Source organism: Spea bombifrons, chromosome 2 (assembly GCF_027358695.1).
Source record: "Spea bombifrons isolate aSpeBom1 chromosome 2, aSpeBom1.2.pri, whole genome shotgun sequence".
Lineage (NCBI taxonomy): Eukaryota > Metazoa > Chordata > Amphibia > Anura > Pelobatidae > Spea > Spea bombifrons.
In genome coordinates, this window is record NC_071088.1 from 45,755,542 (window position 1) to 45,781,916 (window position 26,375).

The 26,375-nt window shown below is 43.2% G+C and overlaps 2 protein-coding genes across 3 annotated transcripts; one reads left to right on the forward strand and one right to left on the reverse strand.

The window, feature by feature from the left end:
- Nucleotides 1–592: 592 nt before the first annotated feature.
- LOC128475251 (Krueppel-like factor 15) lies at nt 593–11,076 on the forward strand. 2 transcript variants are annotated; one of them, XM_053457723.1, is made up of 3 exons: nt 593–888; nt 6,675–7,433; nt 9,429–11,076. In XM_053457723.1, exons 1-3 carry the CDS (start codon nt 716–718, stop codon nt 9,601–9,603), a joined length of 1,107 nt encoding a protein of 368 aa, XP_053313698.1. In that variant the 5' UTR covers nt 593–715; the 3' UTR covers nt 9,604–11,076. The 2 variants fall into 2 exon arrangements, with proteins under 2 accessions (XP_053313698.1, XP_053313699.1); XM_053457724.1 differs by having other exon boundaries at nt 595–888; nt 6,408–7,433.
- A 9,249-nt stretch (nt 11,077–20,325) lies between these two features.
- LOC128473653 (uncharacterized) lies at nt 20,326–26,140 on the reverse strand. Its single transcript, XM_053455905.1, has 3 exons — nt 26,018–26,140; nt 23,692–24,956; nt 20,326–20,599 (listed from the first exon to the last, which is right to left on the reverse strand). The coding sequence occupies exons 2-3, from the start codon at nt 24,938–24,940 to the stop codon at nt 20,580–20,582; spliced, it is 1,269 nt and encodes a 422-aa protein (XP_053311880.1). The 5' UTR covers nt 24,941–24,956; nt 26,018–26,140; the 3' UTR covers nt 20,326–20,579.
- Nucleotides 26,141–26,375: the final 235 nt, after the last annotated feature.

The window sequence follows — 26,375 nt, forward strand, 5'->3', positions numbered from 1 at the left end:
AACACAAGCAATGCATCAATGTGTTGCTTTGCCACCCAAAACAGCCCTCTGTGACACCTACTCATGTCTAAGGAACTTCTTTTCGGTTAACTGATAGCAGCACCTTATAGGGGCTATGCTGAGTGACCAGATAATCTTGTTGCAACATTTTGTAAATCATTTTTTTTTAAAAATCGTTAAAATTAGATTACACATCCCCCATGCAACATGTCACCAAACAAAATGTTTCAAAAATAATTGTCAAAAATATATAGAGCGGAGTTCTCTGGCAGCACGCGGATATAGGCCATGTTGCAAAACGTCATCGTCTGATTACAATGCAGACGCACTGACACGTGGCTTTCGAGTAATACACAAAGACCACGCTGCAAGGATGAGAAGTACTTTGATCCAAGCCAGCTCCGTGCTGGGTGATGTTAATTAAATGCCTGGCAAGACACACCCCCTTTAAAGACACATGGCACGCCCACAATGCTTGCGATCTCCGCCCATTACACACGCAGCACAACTTTATTGGATCCCAGTTGTTATGAGAAGAGCAGTACGGGAACTGGAGGCTGATATCAAAAAGTACATAGCGAGTATATAACATGATACATGCGATAACGTGCCACTAAAAAACGAAGGCGCGGAACACACGAAAAGTCCGAATCCGCCACTTCTTGAACTGACGTCACAATGCAGGCCATGGTCGAGCCTTTCGAACAGCGAACCAATGAGAGCCCGACTTTGGAGCCGAGCCCCCATCGGAGTCACCAATGAGCAGGCTCAATCACTGATCAAGCCTTTCCCCGGTCACGTGAGCGCTGGATGCCAGCATGGAAGTCAAGAGTTGCTGCAGCGCCATGCGGGCCCGGGGGTAGCACGGGGGATCCACTCTCGCGATCGGTAAGAGGCTGGCCTGGGCGTTTCATGGCGGATAGTATTCTCACGCAGTTGTGCTTGAAAGTTGTGGGTGATTTACTAAACTTTCTAAGGTGAAGATTGTTGTTGACACGCTGTATATGTGTAAACTGTGTCTATGTATTTGGCACTTCGGTGAGATTTATTGCTATACGATTCACAGTGAGGGTTTCTGCTGCTTCTATATAAGTCACTGAGACACGTCGCATGTATCCGGCCTAAAGCACTTCAAGGGCTGTCTTCTGCTTCTGACCTGTCACATCGCTAGTCCGTTCCTCTCACGGGACGGAGGGGAGGGGGTGGAGTTTAGACAGCTCACACGTTATCAGAGTTCTGCTGTTCGTGCTCGAAAATCTGCCCAAAAATCATTCGAGAAATCTGGTTTAAGGCAAGGGAGTGTCTCAAAGTATCTAGAGAGAGACTTTTGGTAATTCAAGACTGCCTTTGAGAAATGACAACACATCAGTCTCTCCCTTATATATTATGTGACTTGTCAAGAGCAAATAGATCAATCAGTAATCAGTCAATCACACCTTAAGGTGTTAACTAACCATATGGGTGTTGGACTGGTTCAGTGAATTATTAGAGGAGGAAAGGTTTGGGGGGTTGTTTATTTTTGTACATTTGTGTTAACTTTTTACAGTTTAAGAATAACATTAATGACACCACCTGGAAATGGTGGTTATAATGAATGTGTAGCAAATTCTGTACATTTCTGCACAACCCTTCTTATAGCTGTGGGCTCCTCAGGACCTGTACATGTGCTGTCAACTCTTGCCTGACAGAAAACATGAGGATGAATACATTTATTCACATACTTGCTATAATATCATTACAATTCCTGTTCAGAAAGGACAAGCAGGGACGTACGGTTCTACATTACATTTTACACTTTTGCCAAGAGGAGCCGCTGCCGTTTTAACAAGAGAAGGAAGAAAGTCCCAGCTTTTGTGCATCTGGAATTGTTGTCATTTCGGTTGATTGATCTGCTCTTGTCCTCCTGAATGACAGCCGGATCCTTAAAGTTTTATATATTTTATTAAAACAAAAAACATAGCAGTGTCCTAAAAAGCCATAGGAGGCTAGACTGACACCATCATGGGGATGGGAAAATTAAGGGTGGAAATGGTACAGTGGGAACTGTCATTAACAGAAGGGGAAGTTACCCCCCCCCCCGACCAAAGCAATATTTGGCTTATCTGTCAAAAAACCCAAAACAAAAACATTTAACTTTTTTGGGCACAATTTTTGGCCTTATGGCAATTTACTAAAGTGTACCACTGTGTTGTGTACACCTAAAAAGTATAGTGATTGCCAGGATATGCCATCATGCACCAGTCGTCTACCGGCAAAGGGTTGTCCTGTTTTAATGTCTGCTTGACGGAGACCTTAGAAGAAACAAGTAATTATCTCAAACTTCCTCAGTGGCAGTGCAACTAATAAATTTCTGTCATGGTGGGAATTCGAGCTGATTCCTTGTTTTTTCTTTTTGTTGTATGATTTCCCTAATACCCTGTGTGTAAAGCACATCAAGTGTTGGGTTTATATGCCTTCATTCACTCACTTTGAGTTGCACGTCTGGTTGGCACATCGGAGGAGACGGCTTAGAATACGCACTTCCGTACTTATTAATTATAAGTTTCCTTTAGAAAAAAACTGTTGAAAAACTGTTGAATGCAAACTAATTTTTAATGTTTAAAACCAAATGCTAAATTAATAGGAGTCTCCAACTGAGTGCTGTGCACAAATGTAGTTTTGCTTGCTTAAGTTCTGTTGACTGCCAATGGGATATCTCATACCTTTTGTAACAGGATGATGAATTCTATAGTTAGCAGCTGTAGTATGGATGAGAGACAGTCTTAGAACTGAAATCACATGGTTGTTTTACAGGGAATCAACCTGTTCCAAACTTAGAGCTGCCAATGTATGTCTCATTAAAAAGATCTTGGTGACACAGGTGCAGAAGAACTGGCTATAGCTGGATACCAGGAGCTGCATTTCCGATAGACAATATGAATCTTGAGGTACCTGGGTTACAGCGACTTCATCCAAAATTTAACAATAAATGCATTCTGGACTTGCCCACAAAACATAAGGAAACGCATGGAAAAATAGTTTGCGAATGTCTGTATAGATGCTTACAAGAACTAAAATGCCGAGTAGTTTCAACTGGCTTGGCTCCAGCTTCCTCCATTCTTGATGAGCTGCATATTGGAGTCCATTTTGTATGTACTGAAATACTTATTGCGCTTGATCAGTAGAACGCCCGTTCTAGTCAATTGGAGTAGCAATAATTTATAACACGTATGCTATCTGAATGCTGATGTTTTGCTAGCATACATGTGATTGGCTGTTACTTCAGTGGAAGTGTTACCAACCATGTGCAAGAAGTTTGCATACAAATATTTCTGTAGCGGCAGCTGGTGGAGCAGTTAAACGAGAAAGGTCTCCTGTTCTAACGAGAATAACTAAACAGTCCATGCCCCAGTTTGCGTATGGTAGAATGCACAGGAGTCCATGAAACATGGGATAACATTTTGTTGAATAGACTTTTGGATGATGTCAATCTTGTATACACACACACACTCTCCCTCTCGCACACTTATACAGTGTACTCTCGCTCTAACATACAAACACCTTCCCTCACCATCTCTCAACCCCTCACCCACAGCAAAGCCTTTTTCTGGCTGCTCACACATTGCGCAAGCAGCCTCACTTTTAATGTGGGGTCAGATGAACCTGCTGTGTTTCCGCCTCCCCTGGTCAATCTAAAATTCTTCACAAAGGGTCCACGTTGGAGCGACTCTCTGTGACAACCACATATCCTGCATCTTTTGCACATCTTGATTGTGTTTGTTTTTTTTTTTTCTGTGCCATTGGTGTACTTTTTTATTTTTAAATTCTGTGGAAGTAAAGGTTTTATGAGATGTGCCTGTCTGAACCAGTTCATTTGTGAGTGAATTAGATTAGAAGGAAGTTAATGTCATTGTACTGGACATTCTACACTATTGTTCTCGTGTCTTTTTTTTTTTTTTTCTTTTTTTTTCCTCCATTGTTTAAGTGTCCCTTTTGCAGATATAAAACATGGCTTCTTCCTTGGGTTGCTGCTATACATTCTTGTGAAGTATTCCAATATATATATATATATATATATATATATATATATATATATATATGTATATGTATATGTAAATTATATACGATCACCTTTGCGTTTTATGTGTGTGTAATCCGTTATTTTATATAGAATGGATCTATTCTTAGTGTATGGAACAATAGTAGTCATTAAGCACTGATGTTTCGTTACTGCCTTATGCTGATCTATTGCGGAACTGGAAAGCTAGATGTCCATAAAATAAAGTTAATGTACTTGTGTGTTTTCTTAAGGTGGAGGTAGAAAGTGTTCCAGGTCAATAACACTTAGGGAATGCGTCAGTACTGTGTTTTCCCAAACAGGCTTTGCAGGATGTTTTCAAGCACACAAATCCTTGAATGCCAGTTATAAACAATGCGATGCTTATCCTTCTAAAAAAAACTAAACAAACGCATGGCATAAGTGTTCCCAACAAACCAAAACTTCAAAAATACAGGTGCTTAGTTCTAGAGTTGCTGTTGTTGACAAGACAACACATGAATACTACCTGTTTCTGCAGGCTGGCCATCAGGCGTGCTGGGGAAAGGCCACCTGCATGCAATATCCACCTGATCTTCCCCTCCAGTGGCAGATTGGGAGCTGCGGTATCCAGCCGGTGGCTGAGCATAATTGTGTGGATTTTATTTATATATATATATATATATATATATATATATTACACACACACACACTTTTTTTCCTTGCAATCATTTTATAACTGCCATATATAGCAGGAAACTGCTAAAGACTGTTGCTTTTGTGCCACGTGACAATCATTATATATATATAACAATGTTTTGGTAAAAGGGTTTTTAGCATTCAACAGTACTGTAAAATGTGTTTCTGATGTTGAATCTAGTTAAAAAAATAAAATAAAAAATGCTGTAGCCATTCAGATGGCAATATTTTCCATGGGATTGTTCTGAAAATGGATACTGCACATCTATGTTTATAAATAATTACTGCCCTGCTGTGATGTAGGTGTTTAGCTATACATTTATTTGGTACCATCTGGCCACTGTGGTAGCCACAAAAGAGAATATACCAGGGGTCGACAAATGTTTGATTTGGATCTAGGAGTCAGCCAAAAAATGTAGCAATCTTTGTAAAATATATATATATATATATATATATATATATATATATATATATATATATATATATATAATTTGTTTTTTTTTTAATCATGTTTTTTTTTTCCTGGGGCCCAGCCATTGTCTAGCCTTGCACTAACATGCATTTACATACATTAAAAGACAGATGCTAACATTGTATGGTCACAAACACTTACACATTACAGCAACAGAAACACACACATTCCACGCTTATCTACACACATGCTAACACCATACTCTAATACACACACTCCAACACTATAAACACCATACACGTTAGCACCACATACATAAGCACACATGGTGGGTAATACTATACAAAATGACACACTCTACAACACTATAAATACATACACACTGAATCTGGCACTACAATAATGTAGACTCACTGACTCTATGCAAATACACACTGATACTACAGTGTAGAGAAACACATTGACTGCAGCACTATACACACACACATTTACACTGACACTACAGTGTACCCTACTCTCCCTATCACCAGCACCCTTTCTTGAAGGGAGCAGTCAGGCAAGAAATCACAGGGTGGTGGATTCATGATGGCAACCCTGCAAAACCCTGGTCGCCAAGAAGTTTCTAGTTGCTATGATGACCCAGGGCCTGGGGTTTGTCTAGCCCTGGACTATACTGTCCCTTATAATTAGCGTTGGTGTTGGCAACAATATAATCAATGATCCACCTGTGATTATGTGAGGAGATATGTTAGATAAATGAGAAACAATACAGAACAAAAACCTTGTGTTTCAAATACATTTTAAGGCTTAAAGGAGTCATTTAAGTAATACTTTGCACACATTTTAGTTGTATTCCACAATACACTTGACACCTCATGTCATAACTGATCCAAAGAAACTTAAAACCATCTGAATTCCAGAGGGAGAGCAACTAGAGATACCATATGTTCCATTTAGAACAGGTGATCCATGGGTTGTGCAGTCAATATATCCAGCAAAATATATCCCTATACATATAGCCCCTTTAATAGCTTAACCAGTGAGTAAGAGTTCATGAGAAAAGTGCCCTTAGATACCATCTGGAAATTAGGGATGAAAGCAGCTTGAAAATAAACATGAGTACACCAAGAGTTGCCTGCCTCTACTACTAAATCTTGGGGCACAAAATTTTTTTACCACGGTGATTTTTTTAAATTTTTTTTTTTTAAAGGCAATTTCCGTATGCATGTATATATTACATTTTATATATAAAAATATATTGACTCTTGTTTCTTCCTATAGATCAGACATCTGATTCTAAAGACCACTTATATTCTGGAAAAGGGACCCCCCACCCTGGTTCTGCCAGGGGTTGAGGGGGGAGGTCTTTAGCCTAAGAATGGTTTCTGTAAACTGCAGTGAGCCTCTGCCTGCCTCTGATCTCCTTTCCAATGCTGCTTCCCCTTGTGGTCAGAAAAGGACTACACCACAGTGGACTGACATGCCCATTCTCACGCCTCTGAAGAATTGTAACTTTTCATCTCCTTCCTCGGACAAACTGTTAGACAGCACAACTGTCTCTATAAAGGAGGAGTGTGAAGAAGGAGGAAATGAGATGCAAGAGAAGGTAGAAAGTATTGTTGTCCCCCAGCAGATGAGGTCAGTGGAGGACGCCAAGGAATCCACTCTCATGGCACATTTGAAAGTCCCAGATTTCTGTGCCCAGTTTTCCCAGGACTTCTCTCCCACACTGGAAGAAATCGAGGAGTTTTTGAAAGACAATATGGATAATATTCGAGAGGAACTTGGTGAGAGACTTCAAGGATCAAAGACAGAAGAACAACTGTTTCCAGCAGACCAAGCTCAGCTGAGTAAGGATGTGGCCACTCCTGTGACGGCAGATGCTTCCATTACTTCCTCCTCAACAGAGAAAAGTATTCCTGTCTTCGTCCAGATTCAGCCAGTGCCTGCACCTGGTGCTGCTGCCGTTACCACAACCCCAACTGGTAGTGTAAGAGTGGCACAGTTAGTAATCAGTGTGCAGGGCCAGAGCTTAGCACTGGCACCCATCCCAGGACCTACCTCACCTGGTGACCAGAAGTATGTTAGAATTGCTCCCCTTCCTGTAGCGGTCCGTCCCCTTGGAGTCTTTGTGAGTGAGGGACAGCAGAGAACACAGAAGGGGACATCAGCTGTGATCAGGGTACACAAATGTAGCCACCCTGGTTGTAACAAGATGTACACTAAAAGTTCACACCTTAAGGCCCACTTCAGGAGGCACACGGGAGAGAAGCCTTATATCTGCACATGGCCAGACTGTGGCTGGAGGTGAGTCATAGACAGTATCGACAGTGCTTCTATTTGCACATTTTATATATATATATATATATATATATATATATATATATATATATATATATATATATATATATATATATATACACACATACATACACACATACATACACACATACACACACTGGAAAATGTCTGGTTTTGTCCAACTCTGTATTGTGCATAGCAGACACCTGTTCAAGGCTGGGCATGTATTTTCACAATTCTTCTTAGAAATATTGCAAGACAAATTTTTCATTGGAATTAATCAATATAACATGGTCTTGCATAACATTTTGAGGGGGAAAAGGGTATGGCTTATTTATGCTGGCATAAATATATGGTGTGATCCTTTTCCATATAATGCAGATAAGTATGCTATCCAACAAGTCATTTGGCGTCTATTGGTTAACTCAACACTTGCACTTATGGTTTATCTGGAGGATTGTTTGTAGTGTGCTGCCCACATGCATAGCTACTTAGAGCTTAAATATAGTCAACTCCTTGATTACACAAGTCCCCATACTCTTAAACTGCCTTATGGAGCAGTGGTTTTATGAAGACTGAATTGGTAATTTAGTTTCTTTCTGCAAAAGCTGGACATTAAATGAAGTGATTAGTATCTGTGTAGAAATTGAAGGTCAGCACATACCCATGTGAGGATGTCATGAAAGCCTGCAATGATTTGGAATACTGAGTTTAATTACATCTGTACTGTAGAGGGAATGATGGGGTGGTAAAGACACACCTTGAAACTTAATAATGGTTTAATTCTATAATTATATTTATTTGTGGTGCAAAAACCTTATACTATGCTATAACATGCATAAGATAGTTTGGGATTGTCATGGGAAGCTGTAAAGGAAAAATGTAACCCTGCATACAAACACAGGCTTATCAAGTGGTCATGAGATGGTGCACAATCGCTAATACCTCCTCTGGGAATGCTGCTGCTGCTGCCACATAGGCACATATCTGCATCTGTCCAAAACCCTCTCCTTATGGTTCCACATTCATAATATCTAAACTCTCATGTCAAGACTGTTTAAATGGATCTAGAATTATATCTTTCTAAATGCATATATAAATATCTAGCTATCTATATAAAAGAACAGGATTATCCAAAAATAGCCTTGGCATCTTGCCAGACCATATCAGAGTTGTAGTTACAATCAAGTGACAATCTAGTCTCACAGTAGGACAGATACAATAAAATTAACAATACTCAGCTCATTAGCACATGGCTTGCTACACTTTTTGTCATGGTTGGCACAATGTATAACACCCCTTATCCTTACAGTACTTCACCTACTATCTCTTGGTTGATTTTATCTATTAGAGAGAGATGGAAGGCTTCCTCAGTTCACTATTTGGAATGAAGGGCTAACACTTGCAAGTTTTAACCTGCAAGAAGGACTGAGTTGGTCTTACGTAGTTCAATAGGTTAGAAGTCTGAATAAATCTCACCGATTTAACTATGCATTATACCACGAAACACCAAGCTCTTCCTGCAACAGAAGCTCACTTGTGTTAGATCTTCATAATGCCAGCTCCCATTTTAGTGAATAAACTAATTGAGACCTTATCTTCCATCAAAACATTGTAATGACAATCAATGTAGCTGTGGCTGGTCCCGTGCAGCTGTGTTTAAAGTGTTGGATGTGATGTGATGTGGCTGTACAGACCTGCTCTTCTGTTGCACATTTAGGTGACTTCTATACATCATGAAGGTCCATCTGCATGAAGCTTCTGCAGCAGAAATAACTTGTTATAGTATATGTATAGTTTTTAAATCTGCAAGATTCCGTCCAAATCTCCTCACTCATTAAATTAAGCATTATATTAGGCCAGCTCAGCCATTCTTGCTGAAGAGGCCTGCCAGTGTTATCACATTCTTCATGTATTTCTGGTCAGCCATGATTTGTGACTTAGACAGGGCTAAAAACCCAACTGGTAAAGCTCTTTACCTTCATATTTATTTTGTTGCAGGTTTTCCCGCTCAGATGAGCTCTCCCGACACAAAAGATCCCACTCTGGTGTGAAGCCATATCAGTGCTCTGTGTGTGAAAAAAAATTTGCCCGCAGTGACCATCTGGCAAAACACATGAAGATTCACCGTGGCCAGAGGGTCAATGGGTCTCGGACATCACGGGCCACCACTTAAAACCTTCTCCTTCCTGTCTGTTACAGAATCGGCTTAATGTGAAGATTGTTTCATAAACTACACCCCCCCCCCGGGAACTTATGACAACTGGAGCACCAAGGCAACCTACAAAATACAGTTCAGTTAACCATGTTACCATGAATAGATACTGCAAAGCATTAAAGGCCAGTATCCAACAGAAAAGAAATCCATCCACCTAACTATAGTTAAAACCAAAGGGTGTTCTAACAACCCTTTCCTAAATCAATGTTGGGTAGTGGCGGCTTTTTACATCAAACCCTGTGAATCTTGTCCTACCTCTTCTGTTTGACTGTTACATCTCCACTAGATAACTGCCAGGTCCCTGGCTAAAAAAACTGAAATACATCTGCAGTTTTGTAAATAATGTATGGATAAAATGTCTGTTACCTTTTTTTATGCGTTTATCCCTATATATAATGTGTATAACCCGACTAGAGCACTGAATGTATATTAACATTATTGCATTGAGACCAATGCAGTTGTGCGCTGTCCATGCTTAAAATGGACATGTTCTCATTTGTGTATGTAACTACTACGTACATATAACATACCTATACATATAACACATACACACTGGAAATATTTGTCATTTGGAGAGGCTGTGTTACTGTACCCAGTTGTCCAGCATGCATTAATTTTATAGTTACAGTAACATGGAGCTGCGGACATTTGGCAAATTGTTGTTACAGCTTTTAATAAGGCCGCTGGGAGCAGTACTGCATAATGAATTGCAATGAGCAGGCTAGTGATGCATTGCGTTTGTGAAATTAGGCATTACTAATCTGTATAAATTGTATTTTCCCAAGATGGTAACGTTTTACATTTTCATATATCTAGAAAATCGTTGTATTGAGATTTGCAGATTTAAAAAAGGGAATATATGTATCAGGAACACAATTAATTTGTATTAATGATTTCTAATACTTTCATGAACCTCATGAGAGCCTTAGATGCAAACGTAAAAAGAGAAGAGATTGGACAGCATAGAACATTTAATAAATTCTGCACCACTACCACTGATTTTAGTTTTATTGAGACACTTTGAAAGCAAATACACTTATTGAAAAACAAAATATGGATAATTTTCAGTAAATCAATCTGAAATCTTTAGGTGGACCTGTTGGGTGTATGTAAAACAAGATATTTAATCTTTACTGTGCTTATCAAACTTTGTGAATATGTAGGTCATTACCCCCCCTCGAATGAGGTGCTCACAAATGTCTGTATGTGTAGTATGCCTGGCATGCTTATTTGCAAAGGACAAAGGGTACAGTAATATATATATACATATAGGCATTTTACACCGTTCCGTGCAGGTCTGTGAGAGTTCGGAATTTTGGGGATGTCCTGGAACTGCTAAACAGAGGGCTTACGTGGATTTTAATATTGGATAAGGTCAATATGGTAATGGTTATTTTGGCACTTAATTGAATTAAAACTGAAGTTGTTAAACGTGTATTCCAGTTTTTGTCTTTCTAAATCTTTACCTTAGAGGGTGAGCGGTTAGCTAAGGCACATTTTACTGTACGTTTGTTATTCAGATGCCGAAGCTACATTTACATCCAGTGTACACTCGTACATCAAAATATGCTTGTGTAGATGCGGCAAAGGCAGAACTCCGCAGAAGATGGCCAGAATGCAGTTTGGCCATAGGGTGAATGAAGAAAAGTGATTGTGTCCAGCCTATTGTTTAGGATGTCTAACACTGCTACAACAGGGAAATTACCTATATTGCTTGGGGCCTGAGAGATTCATTAATATCCATTGACAGGAGCATTAAAGTGGGCACAAGAGCAGTGATTTAACTTTTGTTACATAACAAAAGTTTTTTTTATTTATTTTTTTTGCTGGGGTGGCCCTTCCAAGTAATATGGTATCTCGGCTCTATGTAGCTCACACTTTTCAGTGAAATTAAAAAAAAAAAATACTGTTTTACAATGCATTTAAAAAAATGGTCCATCCCTTATTATATGAAATATATATTTATATTTAGGAAATATGGGCTTGAAGCAGACCTATGTGCCATATGAATGATTACTTGAATGGTGTGGTTATAATAGAGTCTTACCCTCTTGCAACCTTAGACCCCCTAAAAACGCACACGTTAAAAATTACAACACCTTAGCAATGTTTTGTCCCCCCCCAAAAAAAACAAACCCCATCATTTCCTTATATTAGTAACCGGGTCCAACAGGACCGTGCACGGTTGTGCTATAGAGATATTTTAAATGTAAAATTATTTAAAACAAACATTGTGGTTTAGAATTTTTTTTTCATGTATAAATCATAAATGTATAGTTATTTTTGTATTCTGGTATTAGAAAATACAATTTCCTAATCTTTAATAAATGATGTGACATAAGTAGTGTAGTGATCACTCATTTATGATATCTGACATTTTTTATGTATGGTTGGTTCTGGAGTTGATGTCCAGCACTGAAATAAATAGTATTGTATAAAGCCACAACTACCGACCACGGTAACACAACCATAGGCTTTATTTTAGGAAAACTCCAGCCAACATGCGCTTTAATGCATATGATAGCGACACAGTTCTATTACAGTCTCTGGTGTGGTTGTCTTGTGAATATATGAGTAGATTTTGCCAAATCCTCCATATGCATTTTCCCAATGCTGTGTGGAGATGTTTGTCCTAATGTATCTCCCGGTATGTGATAAACTGGCTCTGCAAATGGGCAAAGCTGATTTCACTAATAGAGTTGATATGGCAGTAGCATATGACGCAATTCAGTAAATAAATATTTCAGTAAAAAAAGTGTTTTATTTCTTAAATTTTATTTTAAAAAGTTGTTACACAGCATCTTTTTCTTACTGGAATGCATTATAGTCCCAAAGTCCTATAATTATTTAAAGTTAGTGTTGGTTTCTTAAAGGGGCGCTGGTGTCCCAGGCAACATCCTGAGCAAAGAATACATATTAACCCCTTAAGGACCGGGCTCATTTTTCGTTTTCTACCCTGTGGGACCGAGGCTGTTTTGACACTTTTGTGGTGCTTGTGTTCAGGTGTAATTTTCTCCTCACCCATTTAGTGTACCCACATAAGTTATATATTGTTTTTTTCAGGACAAGATGGGCTTTCTTCAGATACCATTATTTTGATCGTATCATCTTATTTACTATAAAAAAAAATAAAAAAAACATGGTGAAAAATTGAAAAAAAAGACATTTTATGACTTTTATTTGAAAAATCTTTTTTTGAAAAAGCAAGTAAAAAAACTAGCTAAATAGATTCTACTACTTGTCCTGAGTTTAGAGATACCCAATGTTTTTATGTTTTTTTGCTGTTTTTTGTAAGTTATAGGACAATAAGTACAAGCAGCGTTTTATGATTTCCAAATCTTTTTTAACAAATCTGGTCAGTCTGCCTACATCTCCTCTTTGGAACATCTTTGAAGCCGGTTAACTCAATTTAACCCATTCAAACCTTATATTTTTGAAAACTAGACACCCCAGGGTATTCCAAATGCTGTTATTTTAACCCTTTCCATGCACCAATTATACAACTACACTTTGTCAAACTTTGTAATAGTAATTTTTTTCACACAAATTGTACTTTAGTTATAGATATACAGGTTCTGGTATATGTCACTGTCAAACAACCCCCCAATATGTGTTCAGGAACATCCCCTGAGTGCAGTGATACCCCACATGCATGGGTTTGTCGGGTTGTTTCAGATTTAAAATGCCACATTTGGGAAGTGCGCTTTTTTTCTCCATTTTGGTCAGTCTGTACCTATGCCCTATCTGTGAGCTAGGCCACTCCAATTTACCCCATCAGCCATTTTTTTTATATATTAGACACCCCTTGGGTATTTGAAGTGCTTTTATTTTAACTCTTTGAGATTTTTGAGACATTTTAGCACTTGCTCAAAATAATAAACTTTATTTTTTTATTTTTTTTATTTTTTTAATACTTTTTTTTATATTTTTTTCCACATTTTGCTGGTACTGGATGGTTCATCTAGTGACATCACTGCATAATTATTTTTAAATGTTAGCACATTTTTTTTTTTTTTTTCCATTTTTTTTTTTTTTTTGAATATTTTACTAATCACATAGTGATTAGAAAGCTGGGCTCCATTGACTTGCATGGTTGAATGCAGTTCCTGTATTCAACCAGCAAGTGGAGCCAGTTCTCTAGAGGGTCTGGAGACCATCTAGCGAACTTTAAAACTTGTTTGTATCTCTTGCAGGGCGGCGGCCATCTTGCTTGATGGCGAAGATCACGGGCAGCTGCGGCTGTGACCGCTCTCCGGAGCGGTCACAGCCCACCTAAAGGTAAGTGTTTGGTGTCGCTGGATGCCTCCTGATCGAGGCATTCCAGCGACACCATTTAAGTTTTTAAAACGGGCTTTTAAAACGGGCGTCCGCCGCCATACAATGTATGGCGGCTGTTGACGCCCCGGGGAGGGGCCAGACATGGCCCCCGATGCCGATCTCGGCCTTGCTGAATGCCTCGACATCGAGGCATTGCAGCAAGGCCGTTTAAGCGAAGAAAGTGATCCTTGATCACTTTCTAAGCTTATTTAACTTTTTGACGGTTCAGGACCGTCAAAGGTCATTTAGTGACCTTCTTGTCATGACGGTCCTGAACCGGCAAAGGTCGCGAAGGGGTTAAAGTAATTTGACTACTTCACTGTACATCTGGTACCTCTGTGGAAAGCCAACTAAAGTAGCCAAGCAATGTCAGGAAAGAACCCAGTTTTAGGAGCACTTTCTGCTCATGAACATTAGTTGAGTCAGCGCTGCAGCTGACTGGAGGTGATTATATCAAGTAGAAGGAGATGCGTTTGGCCAAAATGATCTCCATGGCAAATAACTGAGGGGTGGTGGAAAGAGGCAAATGCATATAATTTATTATGGCTAAACCTACCCCCTACTGTCATGGTTTAGAACTAACCAAACAGTATTGTAAGTTTTATGTAACTTTCAAAAAAAAATATTATGTACACAGAGCAGTATCACACTTATTTTCTTTAAACCTTAGTTTGGAAACGGTGATGCACGTCTTGAGTAATATCGACCCCCTGCTTGTATGAAGCAGAAAAGCTGAGTTTGATCTGCCTGGTTATAGTATTAATGATATTAATCATTCAAACACATTAAATGTACAGTACTTACATTCTACCTTGAGGAGCCTTGCTTTGATTCTTTCCACTTCCTTCCAAGTTCTTCAGATTTGTCTGCATGGAGAGAAGAGCTGTATAATGTGACATTAGGAAGTATATTGGATTGGGTGTATATACATTTCCCTGAATCATAAGTATTATATACATGATAATAGTAATCAAAAATAGTTTTAACTTTTTCAATGTTAAGTGGTTTAATGTTTTTGAGTTTAAACATTTTGTGCTATATCAAGCATTAATTAGATTACATTTATTTATATAGTGCCAGCCGATTCCCTAGCCCCCTTCGCAACCAGAAGCGGTAGGATAACTTCAAAATCCAAACAATAACAAACTGGTGCGAAAGGAGAAGAGGACCTTGCTCTTGCAAGCTTACAATCTAATCGGTTGAGGGGGAAGTGAAACTATAGGAGAGGACTGCTCTGATGAGGGTGCGTTGGTTGAGTCAGGATTATCTGTTGAGGTTGTTTATCTGTAGAGGTTTAAAGAGAGCTTTTGAAATATGCATATGAAGGAGAAAATCTGACAGGGAATTCCAGGGAAGAGGCGCATCATAGGTGAAATCCTGGATATGGGAGCGCAAAGAGGTAATGATGGCAGAAGAGATAGTCACGAGAAAAACAAAGGGGGCGGTCAGGGGTATATTTGGATAGGAGGGTAGAGATGTAAGGGGGTGTGGAGTTGTTAAGGGCCCTGTTGGTCAGAGCCAAGAGTTTGAATTTGACATCTGAATTCCAGGTTTAACCTTGACCAGGCTTTGAGAAAATTGTAACGATTTTGCTTTACTTAATCATCTTTAGACCTTGCTATTACAAAGGATTCTATTAACAACACTAACTCAATCCAATTAAAATAGGTAAGGCATATTGTTAACAGAAATTGGCATTTCTTATCAGTGGATATATTAGCAGCCCACCTCTCACTCTAATCCCACATGTCCCACATGTCCCACATTTAGGGTGACCACGAGAAACAGCACCACTGATAACAATGGCTAACACCAGATAATTGCATGTATTGTATAAAATGTAATACGGCAATTCTTAATTATCCTAATGGTGACAGACCCCATGTGGTTATATCCGGAAATGTCCATGTGCTCTTGAGTTAGTGATGGGACGTTCGGATCATTAAAGTGAATCGGATCGTTTCGATTCGTTCACTGAAATGATCCGATTTATGATCCGGATCTTCGGATCACTCAGTGTGCCTGCACGGAGTTACTGTTTTCCAGTAACTCCGTGCAGGCGCACTAACGATTGGCCCCGCCCCTTTCATTATGAATCCTCCCCCCTGCCTCCAGTGATGTCAATGAAGGCAGAGAGTCGTTCAAAGATTCGGATCTTACAGGGATCCGAATCTTACAGTGATCCGAATCTTACAGTGATCCGGATCACTGTAAGATCCGGATCATTGTAAGATCCGGATCTTTGAACGACTCTCTGCCTTCATTGGCATTCTAATCATTCAGAGAATATCACCATACTGTTATAAATACCGTATTTGCTCGATTATAAGACGACCCTGATTATAAGACGACCCCCCAAAATCTGAATATTAACTTAGGAAAAAAAGAAAAAGCCTGAATATAAGACGACCCTAAAGGAAAAAAGTTTTACCAGTAAATGTTAATTCATGTAAACTATTTTTTTTAATAAAAGCTATGATTGAGAAAAATATTTTTTTTTTTGTTTTTATTTCTTTTATATTTTCTATTGTATTTTCCAACCTGTCCCCCAGTTACGCACATCTGCCCCCAGGCTTGCCACACCAATATGGCACTGTGGCCCATGATATGCCTTTTAACCCTCTATATGCCACTGTGCCCCATGGTATGCCTTTTGACCCCCTATGTGCCACTCTGCCTCCAGAAATGCCTTATACCCCTATATCCCATTCTGGCATTTAGGGGGTTAAAATGCATATTATGGGGCAGAGTGGCATATAGGGAGGTATAAGGCATTCCAGGAGGCAGAGTGGCATTAAGGGAGTTAAAAGGCATTATATAGAGCACTCTGCCTCCAGAAATGCCTTATACCCCTATATGCCACTCTGGCATTTAGGGGGTTAAAAGGCATATTATGAGGCAGAGTGGCATATAGGGAGGTATAAGGCATTTCAGGAGGCAGAGTGCACTATTAAATGCCCCCTTAACGCCACTCTGCCTCCTGAAATGCCTTATACCTCCCTATATGCCACTCTGCCCCATAATATGCCTTTTAACCCCCTAAGTGCCAGAGTGGCATATAGGGGTGTAAGGCATTCCAGAAATGCCCTACACACACACACACACACACACACACACACACACACACACACACACACACACACACACACACTTACTTACTTACCGGTGCTTCCAATTTCCTGGTGTATTGCCGGGGCAGCGGGTTGACGTCTCATTCCGCGGCAGCCGGAAGGAGGTGGAGTTGGCAGCGGGGGTTTGTATGCGTCCGTCGCAAATACCTTCCCCGGCTGTCAGAAATCAGGAACTCTGGAACAATGATCTCTGACAGTCGGGGAAGGTATTTGCGACGGACGCATACAAACCCCCGCTGCCAACTTCACCTCTGGAAGCACCGGTAAGTGTGTGTGTGTGGGGGGGGCGACGACAGGAGGATCCAGGTCCCCTGCAGCGGTGCGGGGGATCTGGATCTTAGTCTCCTAATCAGACCTCTATTTGAGGTCTGATTAGAAGACGACCCCGATTATAAGACGAGGGGTATTTTTCAGAGCATTTGCTCTGAAAAAAACCTTGTCTTATAATCGAGCAAATACGGTAATACATTAATAATCACTGCCCCCAGGATTTACATTCCCCTTTACCTGCAACTGCACCTTAAGCTAACTTTATTAAATTAATTAAATTAACCCTTACCATTAAATTAAACCTAAACACCCCATCAAACATGACTGCCCCTAAAATTAACCCTTAACACCCCATCAACCATGACTGCCCCTAAAATTAACCCTTAACACCCCATTAACCATAACTGCCCCCAAGTTAACCCTAAACACCCCATTAAGCATAACTACCCCTAAATTAACCCTAAACACCCCGTTAAGCATAACTGCCCCCAAATTAACCCTAAAACCCCATTAAGCATAACTGCCCCCAAATTAACACTAAAGACCCCATTAAGCATAACTGCCCCCAAGTTAACCCTAAACACCCCATTAAGCATAACTGCCCCCAAATTAACCCTAAACACCTCATTAAGCATAACTGCCCCTAAATTAACACTAAAGACCCCATTAAGCATAACTGCCCTCAAATTAACCCTAAACACCTCATTAAGCATAACTGCCCCTAAATTAACACTAAAGACCCCATTAAGCATAACTGCCCCTAAATTATCCCTAAACACCCCATTAAGCATAACTGCCCCTAAATTAACACTAAAGACCCCATCAACCATACCAATTTATTAGGTAATTTATCTGGAGTACATGCAATTAATTTAGGGGCAGTTATGGTTAATGGAGTATTTAGGGTTAATTTCAGGGGCCGTTATGGTTAATGGGGTCTTTAGGGTTAATTTCAGGGGCCGTTATGGTTAATGGGATCTTTACGGTTAATTTCAGGGGCAGTTATGGTTGATGGGGGTATAAGGGTTAATTTTATGCTGATGACTGAGGGTTAATTTAATTAATTTAATAAAGTTAACTGTAGGTGCAGTTATAGGTAAAGGGGGGCAAACTCAGGGGAATCTAAATCCTGGGGGCAGTGTGAACATTATTAATGTATTTATTTATAAAAGTATGGTATCAGTAATATTCTCTGAATGATTCGAATCTCTGTAAGATTCGAATCATTCGACTCTTCGGATCATTCGACTCTTTGGATCATTCGACTCTTTGAACGACTCTCTGACTCTATGAGTCATCGTTCCTGTGTGAATTAATGAGCTGTAACCTGACCCCAGAGTCTGTGTCTGAGTGCTCTGCAGATGACTCACAGCTCTAGGATCAGGTTACAGCTGCATGATTCACAGACTGAACCGCTACAAACGAATCGTTCAGTCTAGTGAACCGATTCATCCGGATCACTAAAAAGAACCGGATCAAATGAACGATTCGTTCATGATCCGGACATCACTATCTTGAGTATGTAGCTAAGGGCATTACAGCACTCATATCAGGCCAGAAAGCATAAACGTGCTATTAGGTCCACCAAGCTGCCACCCGTTAAGACAGAAAAGTTGACGTACCATTTTAAGGGCCCACTCGGTGTTATTAACGTTTGGCTCATGGAAAGTGTCCTTCCAATAAAAAAAAAAGGTATCTAATAGCAAAAAAGACTGAACCAAAATAGCACTTAATTTTCACTTAATAGCAATTACTTGAAAAATTGTTGCTGACTACATGAAAGCCTTTATATGAACTATTCCACACTAGCAGCACCCAGTGTTAAAAGCTTGTATTGCATCTCCATTTTCTTTGGGGAAGTAAGGAACCTATGTGTACATGAATATATATAACTACTAAAAATGCACTGGCAAATATGTTTTCACGGCCCCAAGCATAACTTTGATGCAATGCACTCGTCAAAGTAAGTGTCCCTGAATGGTAGTTAGGAAATGTGGTCACCCAAATACACAGCAGCCTACCGATCACAAAAGGATACATCCCTTAAATACCACGGAACTGCAATGAACCTACGCCATGTGCAACTAAACATATTATTAGCTATAAAGAGAATGCATGCACCAAATAAATATAATGTACAGAGCAGACATGTTGGCCTACATACACTAAATGGGTCATTACAAATAAATGGGGTCAGGGCCGGCCCTATAATGGGGCAGACTGGGGCAATTGCCCCAGGCGGCACTTTAGAAGGGGCGGCACTTTGCCGCCCCAAGCGCTTTTTTTTGTTTTTTTTTTTGAAGCGGAGGAGAGAGAGAGAGGGTGCTGAGTGGTTTTCGCTTACCCGCTCGGCGCCCCTCTCTCTCTCTCCTCTGCGGCGAGTCTCCCTGTTCGGTCCCGGTGCCGGCTTGTAATGCAGAGCGCCGGAAGTGATGTCAATTTCCGGCGCTCAGCATTACAAGCCGGCACCGTGGCAGAGCAGGGAGACTCGCCGCAGGACTGTTTAAAGGTAAGTACCGGGGGGGGGGGGGCGGGGGTAGATAATGGCGTCGGCGAAGTTTAAAATGCCGCCCCCCCCCCCCCTTGGCGTCGGCGTTTAGTCTTCGGCCGGCCCTGAATGGGGTGCATTTCACTCCTAGGTAAAAACATCAGTATAAAGATGCCGCCTACCTCCTCCTTCCACATCAACTGCTTACATTTATAAAAATAAAAAGGACTTTCTGTAATTATCTTTGAATTATTAGTTGTTCCCTGCAAGCTACACACGCAGAAAAAAAAGAGTCACAATGTTTTAATCTGATCCATTTATTGCAGACTGAATACAAACATAGATATGGCAAACCTAACACCACTTCTTCAGACTGTTTGTCTCATTGTTGTAAACGCAATAATATTTTTCATAAATGCTAATTAAGATTTATAAAATAAGGATTGATGTAAATTAGGGATTAATCTAGCCTTGGTGCAGTATTAATCTAAATTTTATTAAAGACAGGAGGCGAGTATTTTGCATTAACCTTCTTTACTGTTAACCTCCAGCAGCAAAACAGTTAACAGAAACAATAAAAACAACCAATAGGAACACAGCAACAAGTCAATAAAAGTCTGCACATCTTGGAACTCCTCCTCTTTCTTTGCGCAGGAGCTAAACCGACAGTCAGGAACAACACAGGAACTCAAAACCACGCTGCAAAGGACCACAGCAGCGTCAGCACCTCAGACAACCGGAGGACGACCTGGGAAAAAACAAAGAATCGTGAAAGTACCACGCAACCAAATGCCAAACATGACAGAAAACAGCAGGTACCGTAATGAGACAATATAAAACAATCAGAACCCGACAACAATCCCCGCAACAAAAAACCCTAATACAAAAGGGAAGGGGAAGGGTGGGAAAATACTCGCCTCCTGTCTTTAATAAAATTTAGATTAATACTGCACCAAGGCTAGATTAATCCCTAATTTTATAGCAAGACAGGAGGCTTCGTATTTTGCAAATTTTAACGCCCCGAAACCAACGCCAAAGCGGCGTGAGCCGGGGTCCTAAAATAAAAAGTCCGGAAAGTAGATTCCCTGGACCAATCCGCCGCTGATAAAAGGTCCGAAAGGGAACAGCCCGCTGAGAAAGCCGCTGAGGCGGCGGCACCGCGGACCGAGTGAGCCCCAAAGGAACTATCAATACCGGCCAAAACAAGAATCCACCGGATCCACCTAGAGAGAGTGGGAACAGAGACAGGCCGAAAAGGACGCACGTAAGAGATGAAAAATGGGCCAGAAGAGGAAGACCGAAACGGAGCCGATCGAGCCAAATAAGCCTGAACACAGCGAGCCACACAAAGGCGCGGTCGGTCAGGAAAATAAGGGTAAGATACAGAAGTAGAACCGGATTTTGTTCTACGAAAAACAGAGACCGATACCCCATCAGGGGAAAAAACGAATGAGGACACATCGAAAGCCCGAACGTCAGACACCCGACGGAAAGATACGAGGCACAACAAAAGAGCAGTCTTTGCGGAAAGCTGGCGAAAGGACAAACCGTCGTTGTCCGGCCAACTCTCCAAGAAACAAAACACTCGGGAAACATCCCAGAAGGACTCATAACGAGGTCTAGGGGGTCTAGACAGACGAACCCCTCTGAGAAGACGGCAGACCGCTGGATCCTTACCAACACCTAAGCCCTGAACCGGAACGTGAGCTGCCGAGATGGCCGAACGGAACAAGTTAATGGTGCGGTAAGACCGACCCAGGGAAAAAAGATGGGCCAAGAAATTAAGAACCGCTGTCACAGGAGCCGTAAGGGGATCAAAGTTCCGAGCCAAACACCAGCGACTCCAGGCCTGCCAAGCCTGGAGGTAAGACCGTCTGGTTCCCGGAGCCCAGGATCCCCAGAGCAGATCTCGAGCCGACTCCGATAAGCCCGGCACATGCCAGGATCCCCGGAAACCGACCAGGCCACGAGAGTCAACCGTTCCTCGAGGATGAGAGGATGAGGGTTCCCCTCCGGATCCCGAAGAAGATCCCAGGTCGAGGGAAGGATCAGGGGATCCGCGCACGACATCTCCAGCAGGAGCGGGAACCACGGCTGAGTCCTCCAGAGGGGTGCTACCAAAAGGAGAGACACGCCCTGACGACTGACCGAGTGGAGAGTCCGAAGGATCATGCTGAACGGGGGAAAGGCATAAGCTCCCCGGCGCGGCCAAGGCTGGAGAAACGCATCCACCGCCGAGGATAACGGATCCGGGAGCCAACTGAAAAATGCGGTCGTCTGACGGTTCGCCCTGGACGCGAACAGATCCAGATGTAGAGGGCCGCGACAACGGTGGAGAGTGCGGAAAACGCTTGGTAACAGATGCCAATCGCTGACGTCCCTCCAATGCCGTGAAAACCAATCGGCCACGAGGTTCTCCTTGCCCGGCAGGTACTCCGCGCGGATGGACAGATGGTTGTCCAGACAGAACTGATAGAGCTCCTTGGTGAGCTCCGTGAGAAGCCTGGACCTCGAGCCCCCCAATCTGTTGATGTAGCGGACGGCCGAGACGTTGTCCATGCGCAGCACCAACGAACAATGAGTGACATCCTTCAGGAAACTGCGAACTGCGAAAGAGCCAGCGATGAGCTCCAGGCAATTGATGTGAAGGTCGCGTTCCTCCGAAGTCCACGGACCCCCGGTAGCCACGTCGCTGCAAACAGCCCCCCAGCCAGACAGGCTTGCGTCCGATTCCAGGACAAAATCCGGGCTTGACCCGAAAATGGCACGGCCGTTCCACGCGTCCATGTGGACCAACCACCAATGGAGCTCCAAGCGAGCCTCGTCTGACAGGGAGATCATCGCATCGTAGGAAGCCGACTCGCGAAGATGCCGAGTCTTCAAACGCTGAAGGGCCCTGTAGTGGAGCGGTCCCGGGAAAATGGCCTGAATCGAAGCCGAGAGGAGGCCGATCACCCTGGCGAGATTTCGAAGTGAAACCAGTCCGCCGCGAAGGAGCTTGCGAATCTCCTTCTTTATGCCCAGGACCTTGTCGCGAGGGAGCCGTAGAACCGCCGCTACGGAGTCTACCGAGAAACCTAGAAACTGAACGGTCTGAGAAGGAGTCAAGGCCGACTTGGGCTCGTTGATCACGAAGCCCAAGTCCTGAAGCAGGTGGACCGCCAGGTAAGTATCGCGACGAAGAGACTCGACGTCCTGAGCCATAAGGAGGATGTCGTCTAAATAAATAATGGAGCGAATCCCGCGGGCCCGAAGGAACTCCATGACCGGCTTCAACAGTTTGGTGAAGCACCAAGGAGCGGAGCTGAGACCGAACGGAAGGCAGGTGAACTGCCAAAGGCGGCCTTGCCAGCGGAACTGAAGGAACCTCCGATCGTCGGGATGGATCGGGACCGAGAGGTAAGCATCCTTGAGGTCGAGCCGGGAGAACCAGTCGTTTTCCCTGAGCAGATCGCGCAGGAGGTGAATACCCTCCATTTTGAAGTGGCGATATACCACGTACCTGTTGAGGGACCGAAGGTTGATAACAGGGCGAAACTCCCCCGACTTCTTGCGCACCAAGAAGATATTGCTGAGAAAAACCGGAGGGGAGTGAGCCCTTTCTATAGCCCCCTTCGCCAGAAGGGAAGAAAGCTCCGAGTGAACCAGGGTGGCGTCGTCGCGAGACAACCTGGGGAGAGGAGGTGGAAAATCCTGGCGAGGCACAGAGAGGAACTCCAGACGGAAACCAACTACAGTCTGAAGGACCCAGGGATCTGACGTAAGGCGAGACCAAGCATGGAAAAAATGGGCGATACGACCACCGACAGGAATATGCGGAAGAACAGGAATCAGTCTTACCTGAAGCTGATCTCCCTCTGGTGGACGTGTAGCCTCTGCCTCTGGAGACACCTCTGGAGAAAGGGATCCGAGACTGGGAACGGTAGGAGGTGGAGGCGTCCGGGAAACGGGGTCTAGAGCCAAAGGAGGCCGTTCTGCTGGCGGCACGACCCCTCTGCCGACCAGCTCTGGGGGAAAAACGGCTCTCCGTACGAAAGACGCGTCTGATGTTGGTCTGGGCCTTGTTGAGCGATGTAAACAGGTTGACATGCTGGCTGATGTCTTTGATGAACCTTTCGCCGAAGAGCAAGCCCTTGGCGTCCGCGCCCAGCTCCTTAGGGCCCAGTTCGGCTAACTTGGCATCAAGTTTAAATAGGGCCGCCTTGCGTCGTTCAGACGATATCGCACAGTTGGCGTTTCCCAGCAAACATAAAGCTCTCTGAGTCCAGTCACGGACCAGGTGGGGATCCAATGGAGAGCCATCAACAATGGCCTCGTCAGCCATTTGAAACACTTGCGTCAAGGGGCCCGACACGTCCAACAGTTTATCCTGAGCCGAGCGTAGGCCCAACTCAATGCCCTTGCGAGGGTCCTTGCCGGTCTTGGTCAAGAAAGTCACAAAAGTTGGGTCAAATTCGGGCGTGTTCAGCACTTTATCCCGGACTGTGGGCCGAGGACATTCCGAACGGAGCCGTTGGCGTACCTCCTTGTCCAGGGGGCGACGCATCCAAAATCTCAAAAACTCCGCAATGTGGGACGAGGGAGTCCACTCCGAAGAGCGAGGGTGGCGCAGTGCCCTGGGGTCGAAGAGCGGAGTTCCCAGGTCATCCGTGACCTCAAACGGCTGATCAGGAGCGTTGGACGGGATGAGAGGGAGCTTAGGAAGGTCAGGAGTGCAGTCCTGGTGTCGCATGGGGGAAACCGGACCAGAGGAGCCAGCGCAGTATTCGTCAATAACCTCGTAGTCAGTGAGGTCGTCATTAGGGGAAACCAGCGGGAGGGCCGAACTGCGGGCCTTCTTTAACGGGGCTTTCCCCTTCCCAGATGTGGAGGGTTCCTCACCCCAGGTGCGCTTCTGGGAGGCCGCCGTGGCCGGAGGAGATGAAGAGCCGCCAGCTTCTGAATCCTCCACCCCAGTAGGGGAAGCGAGAGGCGATGAGGGACGAGCAGAATGGAAGTCCTCGAGAGCAGCTGGGAGGGACGCGGCCAGGGCAGAGCGGAGCCAAGCCTGAACGGCGGCAGGCATCTGAGTTTGGGATTCTTCGGCCATTGCACTCCAAATGTGTCTATGGGAACACAAAGAACGACAGGAGTGAGTAAGTGCAAGGTCCTGAGACCGTAGGCAGAGCGGGGTTTACCCGATAACACAAGCAGTGCTGAAAACAGGGGGTCACCCCTATAGCAGGCGTAGCACACTCAGTTATATGTCCACAGTACAGTCCGTAATTTGTCCACAGTACACTCCGTAATTTGTCCACAGTGTGGGGTTCACCACAACCAATAACCGCAGGGGTTTACCCTAATAGAAAAGCGGTGGGGTCACCTAAGCCGAGGGGTATCCAACGGCAATAATGGGGCACAGAGGGGCCCAGGCAAAAGGGGGGTTACCCCTGAGATGTGCAATATGGCCAACCTATACAGAAGAAGATTCATACAGCCTGCAGGAAAAAAACCAGGAACAAAACAAGCACACCGTGAGGCCGATAAGGCCCAGAGAAGGATAAAATAATAATAAAATAATAATTAAAATAATGGACGTGAAGCGTGGTGTGGGCCGCCAGGGGGCGCCCGAGCCGACACCACGCCGCAGATCCCACAAACGGCAGCCGCGTTCGGAAGAGCAGCTGCGTTTGAAGGAAGAAAGGGCCGCGGAACGGGGAAAAAAACAGCCGCGGCGCAGACAAGAAGAGCGACCGCGGCGGGAGAGCAGGGAGACACCGAGGCCAGCGGCAAGGTAAGTAAAAACAAAACCGCCGCGCGGTAAACCCGGGCAGAGAAAAAAAGCTGCGCGGGAAAAAGATGGGGCACCGCGCAAGAGCGCGGAAAGACGCCGTATAAAGGAGGCGGCAGAGCCTCGAGGGAAAGGAATAAACCGCCTAACAGGCGGTAAGGGACAGAGGAGCCGCAGGGCAGATACGCCCCGGGCGAAGAAAAAGGCCCTGACCACGCGGCCGGCAGGACAGGCCGCAGGCCGGGGTAAGGGGAGGAAAAAAAAAAGTTTGAAAAACGCAAAAGCAGCGCGGCAATGAAGCAATAATAAGTAATAAATTAAAATTATATATAATAATAAATATAAATATAAATGCAAAAATATGACTTATAAAGAAATACACTGGAATGTTCTCACCTGGAGGTTAAGCAGCAAAGAAAGAGGAGGAGTTCCAAGATGTGCAGACTTTTATTGACTTGTTGCTGTGTTCCTATTGGTTGTTTTTATTGTTTCTGTTAACTGTTTTGCTGCTGGAGGTTAACAGTAAAGAAGGTTAATGCAAAATACGAAGCCTCCTGTCTTGCTATAAAATTCATTTACATTTATGGTTAAATGGATTTAAATGTAAGTTTTGCTGTGTTACCTATTGATACAGATAGACAATCGAATGGCAAAATAACTAAGACTAAACAGCCTGGGTTATCCAATCAGAATCTGAGTCCCTCTTAAGAACACCCGCGCTATCCACCCCTGCAGCTCAGCAGTCAGTGATGGG